We start from the raw sequence: 14915 nt of genomic DNA on the forward strand, positions 1-14915 counted from the left end.
CATAACTATACATAACTAATAAAAATAAAAACCACCTTTACCTAGGCACTGTACTAATATAAATAAAATAAAAATTATAAACCATGTTTTAATTGAAATATTAAATACAACTAAATAAAAACTTATTTATTTAACCTCTTCATGCACGAGATTTTTTTTTCTTAAAAATAAAATATTAAAATTCAGAATCATTTATCTTGTTGCTTCTAGATGTTGGGAAAATTAAAAAAAAAATTTTTTTTTAATTTTTTAATTTTTAAATCTTTTTTTTTATTATGTGGTATCATATGATACCTAGGTGCAATATTTCAAGGAAAAAATTTTTTTTTATAGTTTTTATTTTTTAAAAATAATTCTAAACTTGTATATTTAACATTCAAACATAACTATTATAAAATTAGTTAACATTGTTAAAGTATTTTAGAATAATTAATCTATCATTTAAAATGAATTAAAATCTATCAAAATAATTTAAAAAATACAAACTTGAATAGTTTTTTACTGATCACAAATATCAATTACCTGTGCATAATAAAACTATAGATCATAAAATAATGAAAGACAATTCAAAACATATTTTTTCAATTAGGAACATTAGTAAAAATTGTGAATTACCTCTATCCACAATTACACAATAAATAATATAATAAATTGAAATAAAAACAAAACAAAACAAATTTTTTTGATAAAAACAGTCAAAATGATGCACTACTTGTGCAAAGTTATACAATGGGAAATATAATAATAAAAACAAAACAAAACAAACTTTTTGATAAAAACAGTCAAAATGATGCACTACTTGTGCAAAATTATACAATGGGAAATATAATAATAATACTTTTACTATTGTGTATGATATGACTTCATACACTCAGGGCATACAGCACATTCACATTTTTCACATGTGTATCTTGTTCTGGACATACAGATCTCATCACGGCAGCGAGAAGCTTGGCCAGTTTCTTTTTTTAATGGATAATGATCAATATTGTCGTATCTAATTTCCGTTGGAATAGACTTCTTATATTTCCTTTTTATTGGTGAGGTTTTTTGGTCCATAGAGTTAGATTTTCTACCTCTTTTTTTTTGCTTTTTGTAACTCCAACATAGTCCAAACTATTGAACCTTTAAAATTTAACAATAACATATTTCCATCCACACTTTTTCTATACAATATCCAACTGTTCACTATAGCCATGTTAACTAAATGAAAAAAAATTCTAAGATACCACTTTCTATTTTTGAAGCCATGAGGATAGTGAGCTATCATCCTATCCATCATGTCCACTCCTCCCATAAAATAAATATTCTTGAACAGCAAATGGTCGACTGATTTCAATTTTTTTTTTCTTTCCGGTGTAACAGGCGATTTTTACCCCCCTACAAATTTTACCGAGGAGGTAAAAATCGCCTGAGGTAAAAATCGTCTACCGTAACAGGCGATTTTTACCCCCCTACAAATTTTACCGAGGAGGTAAAAATCGCCTGAGGTAAAAATCGTCTACCGTAACAGGCGATTTTTACCCCCCTACAAATTTTACCGAGGAGGTAAAAATCGCCTGAGGTAAAAATCGTCTACCGTAACAGGCGATTTTTACCCCCCTACAAATTTTACCGAGGAGGTAAAAATCGTCTACCGTAACAGGCGATTTTTACCCCCCTACAAATTTTACCGAGGAGGTAAAAATCGTCTGAGGTAAAAATCGCCTAACATAACCGGTGATTTTTACCCACCTATGCATTTTACCGTAGGGAGGTAAAAATCACCTGAGGTAAAAATCGCCTGTTATGTTTCACGATTTTTACCCACCTATAAATTTTACCGAGGAGGTAAAAATCACCTTACATAACGCGCGATTTTTAGTTTTTACCCACCTATGAATTTTAACGTTGGGGGTAAAAACTGCCTGGCGTAATTATATACCTAGGTGCTAACTGACAACCCTATGTAGATTTACTTGAAACAGTGGCTTTATTACCTTTGATGAGAAATGAAATTGAGCATAATTTTAACTTGCCTGATTTCTAAATATGCAATAGATATTATAATAATATTATATCAGCAAATATTGAATATAGCCAATATAGGTTACTGACCAATGACAATATATTTGTTTTAGAAAAAAATACTAAGTTATGAAACTAATTGACAACAGCAATTATTAGACAAAAAGAATAAATATACTAATTGATTATGAAAATAAAAAATGATTATTTAACCACATTTACTCGAAAAATGAGTATCAAATTATTATTATATAAGTATGAAAAGGTCACCTATAGTCAACTCTAAGGGCACTATGATTTCTACATAGGGGCTTCTAACTCTATATTGTATTTAATATATAATAATATACTAGGTACGTACTTACCAGTATAAAGATGAAGAATGAAAGATATATTAATTGTTTAAATTTTCTCACATCATTTTATGCAAAAAAAAAACTGCATTTTTCAAAAGAAATACATTTATATTTCAATATTTTAAAAATTATTATGTTTTTCTTAAAGATTAGATACCGACAGCTAATTAGAAGATGTACGACAGTCACAGCATAGCGTAATACTCAATGAGTCACAGTGACCCATCTGTCAAAGGTAACCGATAACGGCGGTCGGCGATAACCAAAACTTGACAAATTAGTATAGGTATATGTAACTATTGTAACTATATAGGTACATTTCAAATGCGCGTTAACGATATACTACTCAAAGGTTCGTAATAGTTAGACAGGTAGATAGACGATAGACTATTGTTATGTATTGTTATTTGTGACAATACACTATACAGTAAGTAAAGCCATAGTGCCATACCGCGTTAGTATGTATAAAGAACATACCAAAAAATGTTGATAAACATTAAACCCATATTAACTATACTATAGTTAACAGCTAATAACTTCTTGGTAAAAAAAAAAGTAATGCAATGTTAATATCTGATATCTTAGAGATGAGGGAGGAATGGGACAAAAAATAACAATATAGGACTAATTTCAGATTATTATTTTCATTTACGTATTCACCTTCGTTCTGAAGACTTCAACACGATGTTACAAATTTTTAATGTGTATATTTTAATGTAAACATATGTGTTGTGCGTACGATATTTAAATTTTCGAATTTTTTTTATCAAAATATTCATTTTTATCTACAACTCCGTAAAGGGTAAGTACCTAAATAAAAATATTCTAATTATGATACAATATAAGTACTTTTAATATAACTATGTAAAATAACTACATTTTTATCATTGAATTTAATAATAATATAATATAGTATACATACTTATTAAAAAATAAGAATAAATTATTGTACAAAGAAAAATATGTAATGATAAGTTATTATAAAACAAAATGTATACTATACATCAGGGATGGCCAAATTTTTTTGGACACGATCTTCCATAGGAATCGCGGAAAAAAAGTCTCGATGAATATATAAATACATAAAAAGTCATATAATATCATAAAAAATGTTAATTACTTACTTAAATCGCATGTTAAAATATAATTTAATTTAATTTAATACAAAGTCCCGATAAAAATGAATAAATTAATGAAAATATATCAAAATTTAAGTATTAATATGGTAAAATTGTATTGAAAAATACATTAAAGTTACATAAAAAGTCACATTAGGTATATCATGAAAAATGTTTATAAATAATAAAATGTAATAACATAATAAATAGTCAATAATAATAACACAATTACAGTAGGTACCTACATAATTATAATAATGAATATATAATTATCAACCTTGGTTCTATAAAAACTATATCACTTTATTCTGGTAAGATAGCTCACGGAAATTAAAAAATTTAAAATATCATTTGAAAAACTTTCGTATAATTGTTTTAACCTATCGTCTTTACCCAAAATTACTACGAAAAAGCTCCTGATCTATTATTTAAAATTTTTATTGAAGCACTTGAGTAGCTCATTTGTAGAGCTTCAATAAAAAGCCAAATATTTGGATGATTAATTCCCACTAAAGTTGCAAATTTATTATTCCAACTATAGGTATATAACCGTGGTAATTTGAGTGGAAAGGCCTATGATAAAATTGTTATCGACGATAATTATTTCTCGAGCTATATAATTCATTATTCGTACCTTAAACTAAGAAAATGCATTAAAATCGTCAAAAAATGCAAAAAAATGTCTTTAAATAATCAGTATCATATATTAAGATGATCGTATACTTCTGTTAAAACCAAAGTACCTATTTTCAAACTTATTATTATGTAAAAAAATATATACATCGATTCGGGGGGGAAACGTCTCTTTGGCCATTTTAACTACGAATCGCGGACGTTTCGTCACCCGGCAATTATTAAGATAGGACGTTTCGTCCCGGAGAGTTATTAACCATAGGACATTTGGTCCCCGGCATATTTTTATTAAAGGACTTTCGCGGTTCTCAGGTTTTTTAAAATTATTATTATTTATTAATTTCTTCAAAGTTCATTATTTTAGTACCTAACAATTAATAAATTTCTTTTTAATGAACAATTCTGTAATGTCTAATATAGTATATAGGCCAGGGGTGGCAAACCTTTTGAACACTACGTGCCAAAAATTTACCTTTTTTTTTTTTTTAGAGCGTGCGAGCGTGCCATGTGTGAAAAATATTATATTATTATGTTGAATGTAATATTCAATATTGTAAAAAAAATTTTTAAATGTGTTAACCTATTACCTTTACCTATGTCCTATAATATTATAGTAAAAATCTTCGCGTGCCCACAAAATCTTTTCGCGTGCCACCTCGGGCACGCGTGCCATGGGTTTGCCATCCCTGATATAGGCTATAGGCTATAGGCAAGTAATGGTATGCGAACAATTGGTCCCCGTCATATATAATTTTATACTCGGACAAATTAGTCTCCGGCGTATAAGTATAAATTTAAATACAAAATATTTTTTTACCTATCAATAAACGTTCTTAAAAAATGTTTTTTCAATGATATAGGTAATAGGTAATAGTTTAAAAAATAAATAAAAATGAACATAATAATAAATATTAAATAATATAGTAGAATAAAAAAATGATAGTATAGGTAATATAATAATTAAAATTTATGTAAATCTCGAAAGCCTATACAAATAATTTAAAAGATATAAATAAACATTCTAAAAATGAATAAATTAAAAATTATATATCATCATTATATTTAAATTCTGTGCAATATGATTGTAATTTATATTTCTTAAAACTAAGTATTTTCGGTACATTTATTATTTCATTTTTTTTTTTTTTGTACCAATGCAGTCGTTGCAGATATATTCATATTTTTTATTTCTTTTTGTAATTATATACTCCACATTTGTATTATATACGCACTACAACACGAACAAAATACAACTGGGAACAGACTAGTGTGTGTAATTGTGGAAATAGTACCTAAGTATAAAAGCATTTTATCGAATAGGTTTATCTTAAATCTTTATAACGATATCATACTTGTTATTATTAGTTGTAATTTATTGATACCTATACCTTTCTTATCCACCCTGCCGATTTTATATACTGTACGTAGAGAAATTTCGTTAATTAGACTGACACTGATTAGTAACTAGGCGAGAAGTAATATGGGCAGGTTAAGAAGTCCATATTTTAACAATATAAATATATATAATATATATCAAACTTTTAGGTGAGAATTACCTTCATTATTTCTGTTTTCAATAGTTTTGATAATAAGTTATTATCATTAAAGTTATTATCTAGGGCTCGGAAGTTGTTGCATTTGCATGTTTTTTTTGAACCGTTAGATTTATTGCTAAGTGAGCTAGAAATCCGTTCTAAGACACTACGAAAAACATATCAAAAATGTATAGTGCATATTTTTGCATATTTAGTGAATTTTTGATTTTAAAGCATATTTCTTAATTTTACAATTTTTTTAGAGCATATTTTATAATTTATGAAGATTTACTATGAAAATTTGTAAATAAAAAAATAAATACATTAATATTGAGAGATATTATTAGATATTCTTGTATCGTATTTTTTTTTTTTTTAAATTATTATTGAAAATTAAAAATCAGAATTATTTTTATTGTACCTACTCACTAACCCGCTTTTTTTTTATATAAAACCAATTCGACGTCTTCTTATAAACCTATTTGAAATAGGCAAACCGACAGTTGCACGAAAATTAATTTATTTTAGATACTCGTAATTATTAAAACAAATGTATACTTTTGACATTAGAAATTATAGGTAGGTAGTTATATCGATCCGTTTAAATATCCAATTTCGTAAAAAAGTTCCAAACGTTCATAAAATTTATTTTTGGAATTAACAATTGACTTGTTTTATAATTATTATAAGTAGGGCGCGGATTTATATTCTTTTAAAATAGCCAAAATATGATACTGATATTCTCTAAAAAAATTGAATTAATGCTTTAAATATAAACTTTTTAAGTAGGTATATACTGTTGAATACACTTGCAGTATATTCACTTATTACATGAAAATGTATCGACCATGGGAAGATAACATCCCAATAGCTGACAACAAAATAGATTCTTCAGTACATTTTAAAATTGATATGGAAGTCGATGAAGTGAACAAAGAACTACTTTCATATAAAACAATTAGTAAGTACTAAAACTATTATTTTTATTTAAAAAAATGATCAAATAAGATAAACTACATTATACTATAATTTTATAAAATTTATTTAATTTTTTTTTTTTTTTTTATTATAATTTAAATTTTTTAAATTTTAACTATAATTATTTTTTCATGTAACGCGAATAAGAAGTCTATTCTGAAGATCCTGCCTTAAAAAAAAAATCGAATTCAAGCTCATATAAGCACGTAGATTTAAATGATGTTGCAACATACCTTAGGAATAGAAATTATCCATCGTACTTAAACAGTCGTAATGAAAAATCTAATTTTCGTAAGCAATGCAAGCCTTTTGTAATCCAAAATGAAGTATTATTTTACAAAAAAAATAATACACGTGTTATACTGGACCAAATGGAGAAAATTAAAATTATAAATATGATACATTGTGGTTCAGATATTTCTGAAGAGGCATCAGCATTATCAGCTCATCGAGGAAGAGATGTAACACAAAACTTGATAAAAAAAAGGTAACCCCATAAATCCTGACAAATAGGGCCCAGTTTTCAATGCAAAGTGCATATATTTTTAGTTGATCATAGACAATGCTTTTTAAGTATATAATTTGATTCATGCAACGAGTGTTTCAAATCTATAAATTTTATTTTGCATATTTCAAAGTTTTATCAGTTTTAGTATTATTGGGTAATTTTCTGGTTTTTAATGCATATTTGTTCAATATACTACACAAGATTAGCCTATTTAAAATATTATCTAAAGATAAGTAATTTTATTGATACATTTTTTAATAAAATAATAAATAATAATTATATCTTATTTATAAATTCCAAATTAAAATACCAAATTGTATAAATTTGTTTTTATATATATGGCATTTTTAAGGTAACCTTTGTAATAAAATGCAATTCTGAAGGGAATTTATGGCTATTTTTTAGTGCATATTTGTATGCTTTTAAGTGCGTTTAAATCCAGGCCCTTTTGATAATTTTAGTTTTTCATTATTTTAAAAATTATGCTTAGATATTTTTGGCTACGAATGGCAGAGGATGTTAGAGAATATATACAACAATGCGAAGCTTGTCAAAAAGTGAATACAGCCACATTAAAAGTTATACCAGAGTTGAAATCTGTTGAAGTTCCACAACAGGTATTATGTCAAACAATATTCTAAAATATTATATAAAATATACATATAAAACATATTTCCCCCCGGGTATTGAAAAAAATAATTGTATAATCATTGTTGAAACACTTGAAATGAATTTTAATTTTTTTTATTTATTTAGATATCATAACATTTATATTGTTATTTTCTATTGTAAATAAGTTCTATTTGTTATGTTTAGGTGTTCAAACAAATAGGAGTTGATTTAATGACATTACCTGAAGTCAGTGGATACAAATATGTTGTAGTCGCCATTGATTATTTTTCGAAATGGTCCGAAGCAAAACCATTAAGGGATAAAACTGCCGTTTCTGTAGCTAAATTCATATATGATGATGTAATTTGTAGGCATGGTTGCCCGAAAATACAAATCAGTGACCAAGGACGAGAATTTGTGAATAGTTTAAACAATGAACTGTCCCGCCTTACAGGTACTCAACAGAGGGTTACATCTGCCTACCACCCACAGGCAAATGGCTTAGTTGAACGCCAAAATCGTACTATAAAAAATTGCATGTTGAAAGTGTTACAAAATAATGTCCAAAAGTGGCCCTCTATTTTGCAAGGCATTTTATTTGCTCACAGAACAGCCAAACATTTTTCAACAGGATATTCACCGTTTAAAATATTATATCAACGAGAAGCAATACTTCCAGTTGATATAAATCATAACGATAGTTCTGCTAGTTCGGAGAATGATGAAGAATTTGAGGAAGAAAATGACTTAAATGTATTTGATCAAGAATCATTTCAAAAAACTTTAGAACAAATGATTGATATGCGAGACGTTATGGAACAAAGTGCAAAAATCAATATAGTCGAGGCGCAAAAACGACAGCGCAAGTCATATGCAAAAAGACATAGAACTGGGTTTATTTTTAAAAAAAACGATAAAGTGTTAGTTAGAAATTTAAAAAGGGACGATAGAAAAGGTGGTTGGCAAAATATGCCTTGGTTAGGGCCTTATATAATTGAATCGCTTATTGGAAATAACTGTGTTTTGAAATCTGGCAATACAATTTTAAAAAAAAAACAAAATGTATGTAATTTAAAACATTTTAAAGAACATGTTGACGTTGAAAATTGGGAAGAAAATAAAGATCATGAACTGGATAAAGAAATAAATAATGAGCTGATGATGCAAGACGAGGACATTGATACATATTTGAATGATGATGTGATATTGACTGAACGTGTTGCATTAAATGAAGATCGCGTATTTAATCAAACATCAAAATCCTGGCAAATTATAAAAAGCAAACAATTAAAATTGAAATTTGTTAAACGTGTTCATACTGCAGTCAAGAGGAAATATCTCGGAGAACCAACTGCTACAAAGGATATCGAAGGAGATGGAAATTGTTTATATCGAGCGTTGTGTTATTCGATAACAGGAAGCGAAAATGATCACTTACTTTTACGCAAATTGATATCTGAAGTAAGTATAGTTTTATACTAAGTATTTAATAATTAATAATATGTTACATATTTAATATATGTTTTTTTTTAAATTAATTAAGGTAGTGAAAAATAATGAAAAAATTGAGCAATATGTTGGCGGAAAAGATAAACTTGCAATTCATCTACAAAACAACCGTATTGAAGACAATGGTAAAAGTTTATTATAATCAGTAGCGTATCTGTGGGAAAGTCAAGAGGGGATTTTTTTTGTCATTAAGTAGTTAATAAATAATAGTTTTATAAAAAATTAAAAACTCAACCCATAGATATTAAAATATTAGATTCTGAACGAAGTGAAGAATGTATTGATTTTACAATGATGTGTGTTTTTTTTTTTTTTGTTTTTGTGTCTGTGTACAGTATAACTAGTCGAAATAATGCTCCAATTTCAAACTATGGGGGTGTTTCCGATGTAAAAGTGAATATCCTTGGTGCATTATAGAGGTAAAAAGTTAACATTTTCCAACAGTTTTCAAAAAAATCGAGAAAAACAAAAAAAAAATGACGGAAAAACGGGAATTTTTACGCAAAACCAGTTTTCGACCAAATCGAATTTTTTTTATGGTTGTAATTCAAAAACTAATCACTGTAAATACTAGAAATTTTCACCAAATGTTTATGTCAGCGTTTTCTATATACAGTTAAATTTTCATAAAATTTTGACTTTTTTTGAGTTATTTATAGACCACTGAAATTTTCGATTTTTTTGAGAAATTTTTTTTAAAGTGTCGATAAAAAATTTATGGATGACCAAATAGTTTTGAAAATTTAATACAAGGTTCCTTATGAGTTGTTTTTATTGTAGCTAAAAAAAATTAAAAATCGTTAGTCACAATTTTTTTTTATAAGCGTTTATAGTTCAAATATTTACGAAATCTGTCGAAAACGCGAAAATTTGCAAGTAATTTTGAAGTTTAATTATGAAAAATCATAAAATTTTTTGTGTTTATAACTAAGGATTAAAAATTTTAAAGACGTTATTTTCTCACTTTTAATGTTTGATAAAAATTTAAATTATTCGTTATGAATAGGGCCTAGATTTAAATGCACAATAAACCACTGAAAAATGCTCTAAAAAACAGCTAAATATGCACTTTAAAAATATATTTTACCGCAAAAATGACTCAATTATTTTTAAATTTATTATTTTATTATGTAACTTTATAAATGAATAATTTTTATTTTATTAAAAACAAAAAAAAAGTTAAAGGTATTTGAATGACATTTGCATCTTTTGGGGTAGCATTATTCATTGTAAACATAAATAATATTTTGTATTACCAAGCTTAACTTAAATTGTTATGTCATAAAATGTATAAATACATTCCGCAATGAAATCCGGACCCCCCTTATGAACAATATAAAATGTTTGGAATATATTTTTCATTTATATATTTGTGTACGTAATTAATATATGATTTTTTATAGGTACATGGGGTACTGATATAGAGATATTTGGAGCAGTTTTACTATTAAAAACATCTATTTATGTTTTCTCAACTCGTAACAACACTTGGCAGCTATTTCCTAAACATATGGATTTAAAAAAACCCTTACAAAAGTCAGAGAGATGTATATACTTACGAAACATAGCAAATGTACATTATGATGTAGTTACAGATGTATAGAAAATAGTTGATAAAAAAAAAAACTTATACAAGCCGAAAGACGAATTGGTATATACTTATTATATTTATTTTATTTTTTCATTTTATATATTTTATTATATTTGTTTTATTTTGCATTTTCATTTTATATATTTGTTTTATTTTGAATTTTCATTTTATATATTTTATTATATTTGTTTTATTTTGCATTTTCATTTTATATTTATTAATAATAATAATAACTTATTATATTTTACATTTTCATTTTATATTTATTATAGGTATTTATTTTATTTTGCATTTTCATTTTATATTTATTATAGGTATTTATTTTATTTTGCATTTTCATTTTATATTTATTTTATTTTGTATTTTCATTTTATATTTATTTTATTTTGTATTTTAATTTTATATTTATTATATTTAATGTTCTTAAGGAGAAATATGTAGGTATTAAAACATTAAACATTTTTGAAAGCCTTGGGGGAGTATCTGAGCATCGTGTAGCCTTGACTGTCGTCATCGTGAGGTCAAATGAAAATCCATAGTTAAAAAATGTATTTTATTAAAAAATATTATATTATAATATTTATTGCTGTTTGATGCTTGATATAAATTAAAGATATAGATTTATTTTTTTGAATGAATTTATTGGTAATGTTATTAGTTATATAGGCGCACCATGAGTATTATATTGGTTTATTTAAAGCGTTTCTTCTATATTATATACACTAAAAAAATACGTTTTGATTTGATCTAGGCCGTTACACTAAAAAAAATATCACTTTACCAATTAGCAAAAATAGTTAGTTAGATGATAGTTAGAAAACTAGCATTTACCAAAATTGTTGGTTAACACATAACTTATAACGTACCTACTATAGGTTACAATTAAGAATTATGAATAAATAATATTCAAATAGTGTACTTATGACTGCAGGGCTCGGATGTTTAAGCACTAAAAATAACTGTAATATGTATGCATTTATGCACTAAAAAATTACCAAATATGCAATCAAAATATGCACTTAAAATCATAAAATATGCGTTTTTAGCTAAAAAAAACAACAAAATATGCACAATTTTTTTTATTATAAATCATAAATTCATAAGTATCTTATTTTACAATAATATATTTATTACACAATATAAAAATATAAATTATAAGTATTACTGATAAACGTATACAATCGTATAGTATATAAATATAACATTTATATTTTATTTTTTTACGTTAATACGTGATAGACTGTAGTTACCACCAATCTGAATATAAAACTTGTGAAATTAATTTTATAATTGCTTTAAATAGATGGTTTAATTTAATTTATTTTCAAATAATTGAAAAATGTACCAAAATATGCATTTACATTCTTAAAATCCCAAAATGTGCATTTAAAATATAAAACCATTAAATATGCAAAATAAAAATAGCATTATTTGATTCAGTAGGACATGAATAAAATTTATATCCAGGTCGGCATTAAATTGGATAAATAGAAAAAAATATGCAATTTCATAATTATCCGAGCCCTACTTATGAGTTATGGGTACTTATGAGTTTGCAATAAATAAAAAATCCAAACTATAGTATTCATATCCTTCAACAATAAAATGTATTAGGTATTATGTATTGAACTAGTGGATAGGTGAAAAAATCTTTGCAAAATTAGTAAAATTTGTACCACCCCCTTATTTTTTCCTCGGTAAAATTTGTAGGTGGGTAAAAATCGTAACAGGCGATTTTTACCTCAGGGATTTTTACCTCCCTACGGTAAATTCATAGGTGGGTAAAAATCGCCTGTTACGGTAGGCGATTTTTACCTCAGGCGATTTTTACCTCCTCGGTAAAATTTGTAGGTGGGTAAAAATCGTAACAGGCGATTTTTACCTCAGGGATTTTTACCTCCTCGGTAAAATTTGTAGGTGGGTAAAAATCGCCTGTTACGGTAGGCGATTTTTACCTCAGGCGATTTTTACCTCCTCGGTAAAATTTGTAGGTGGGTAAAAATCGTAACAGGCGATTTTTACCTCAGGGATTTTTACCTCCTCGGTAAAATTTGTAGGTGGGTAAAAATCGCCTGTTACGGTAGGCGATTTTTACCCCCCCCGGTAAAAATGCACGGAGGTATAAATCGCCGGTGACACCGGTCATATCTTTGAATATAGTCTTCTGGCTGTACCCCAGCATAAATTGAAATGGTATGAACTGCTTTAGTGTCTAGCCATCTTATAACAGTAATATTGTCATCAGATGTTGCCATAGTGCTCCATCCCCTTTGTAATAGTTTAGGATCTACTAAGAATTGATATACATCTGGTGTTCTATTAGCCCTTAATGTTCCAAGTACAAAAATATTAAAAGTTCTTAATTGACGAAGAAGGGGTAAACTTGTGAATAAATTGTCCATAAAAAGTTTATGATTTTTATCTTGCATGTCATGACATAGTTTTAAGACTGTATCACCAATGGGTCCAAAATTTGACTTAACTGCACTTTTACACTGACCTTGATACATGTCAAAACAATTTACATAACCATTTCTGTTTGCTTGTACCCAAACTTTGAAGCCCCAATTTTTTTTGGTTTAGCTTTCATGTACTGTTTCAATCCACTTCTTCCTTTGAAAGGAATTATCATTTCGTCTATTGCAATGTGTTCATCTGGAGATGCAGCAGCATGAAATGAATCATGTAACATTGTAATAACTGGTCTTAATTTCCAATATCTATCAAAACTTGGAACAGCAGAATCTGGTTTTTTAGTATTATCTTCAAAATGTAAAAATCGTTTAATTTCTCCAAATCGATTTACATTCATTGCATCAGCAATCAAGTTCATTCTTATACCTGGTAAACTAGACCAATACATCCTCACATTTGGATATCGTAAATATGTCATAGCAATATTTATAGCAAAATATGTTTTTAATTCTGTTATTGTCAACGTAAATGAATCTTTACCATTTTGAATAGCATAACGAATGGTTTCTACTCTAATATGTTCAAATATGTCATCAGTAAATAGTTGGGTAAAGTATGAATATGGTGTATTATGTGTCTGATTAATATTTATTACTGAGTTGCCAAAAAATAATGGTAAGTTTTCAACAAAATTGTTATCTTTTCCTGGTGACCATTTGTTGATATTTTTGTTTTGGCACATTTTTTGAAAGCTTTTACATTTTTTTTTTGAAATGACTTTCTTATCAATTTTCTTTTTTTGTTTGGTATTTTTTTTCTTTGATATTTTTTTTGTAGGAGTATCTATATAATAATAAATATTAACTTTATAGTAATTTATTCTAAGTAGGTATACCAATTACAATAGATTACCTATCATAAGTTCTTATTTGAAGATAAATATTCAATTTTTATTTTTATTCCCATCCATAATATATTTTTTTCCTAATATAATAATATATATGTTACATTATATTTTTACCTGATAGTAAAACATTACTGGAAGTAGACTTGGCTTTATTTGGTTTACTTGGCAAATCACCATCAATATTCTTTTTTGTCTAGTTGGAAGGGTATCTAAAGAATAAAAATAAATAGCTCAATAAATTGTCACCATTTCTTACTATTAAAACTTTATATACTTACTGGTTGGTGATATTAAGATCTCGTCAGGTTCGTTCTGTGATGAAGAAGCAATATTTTCATCATAAATTCTCAGTTCTTCTTCAATTTCTTTATGGAATTGATTAATTAGTTCAGATGTCACTAATAATTCGTCTATATTTTCATCCAATGGTGGATTTTCAATAGTTTTTTCAGAAAATAAATCGTCTTCATCATCATCAGAAGCACAAAAACTGACATCTGAATCACTGGGTATATCAAAATCTAGAAAAAAAGCAATATCTTTTTCTCTAAGATTCATATTTCCCTAGGAAAACATAATAAACAAGAATATTATTAAAAAAATGTACTATAAAACAATTATACTTATTCACTAATTTTAATTTCGTATTATGCACAGTGGTATCATTTGATACCGCGCAGTTTCTAGGTAATTTATTATACATAATTACATTATTTTGCTTTGATCTTATCATAAATGAATTCTAC

General features: G+C 26.7%; 1 protein-coding gene across 1 annotated transcript; it reads right to left on the minus strand.

Annotated features, from left to right (window-relative positions):
* Positions 1 to 13368: 13368 nt before the first annotated feature.
* On the minus strand, positions 13369 to 14727 carry LOC126555033 (piggyBac transposable element-derived protein 2-like). Its single transcript, XM_050209999.1, has 2 exons — positions 14448 to 14727; positions 13369 to 13916 (listed from the first exon to the last, which is right to left on the minus strand). The coding sequence occupies exons 1-2, from the start codon at positions 14725 to 14727 to the stop codon at positions 13369 to 13371; spliced, it is 828 nt and encodes a 275-aa protein (XP_050065956.1).
* Positions 14728 to 14915: the final 188 nt, after the last annotated feature.

This window comes from Aphis gossypii, unplaced genomic scaffold, assembly GCF_020184175.1.
Source record: "Aphis gossypii isolate Hap1 unplaced genomic scaffold, ASM2018417v2 Contig00685, whole genome shotgun sequence".
Lineage (NCBI taxonomy): Eukaryota > Metazoa > Arthropoda > Insecta > Hemiptera > Aphididae > Aphis > Aphis gossypii.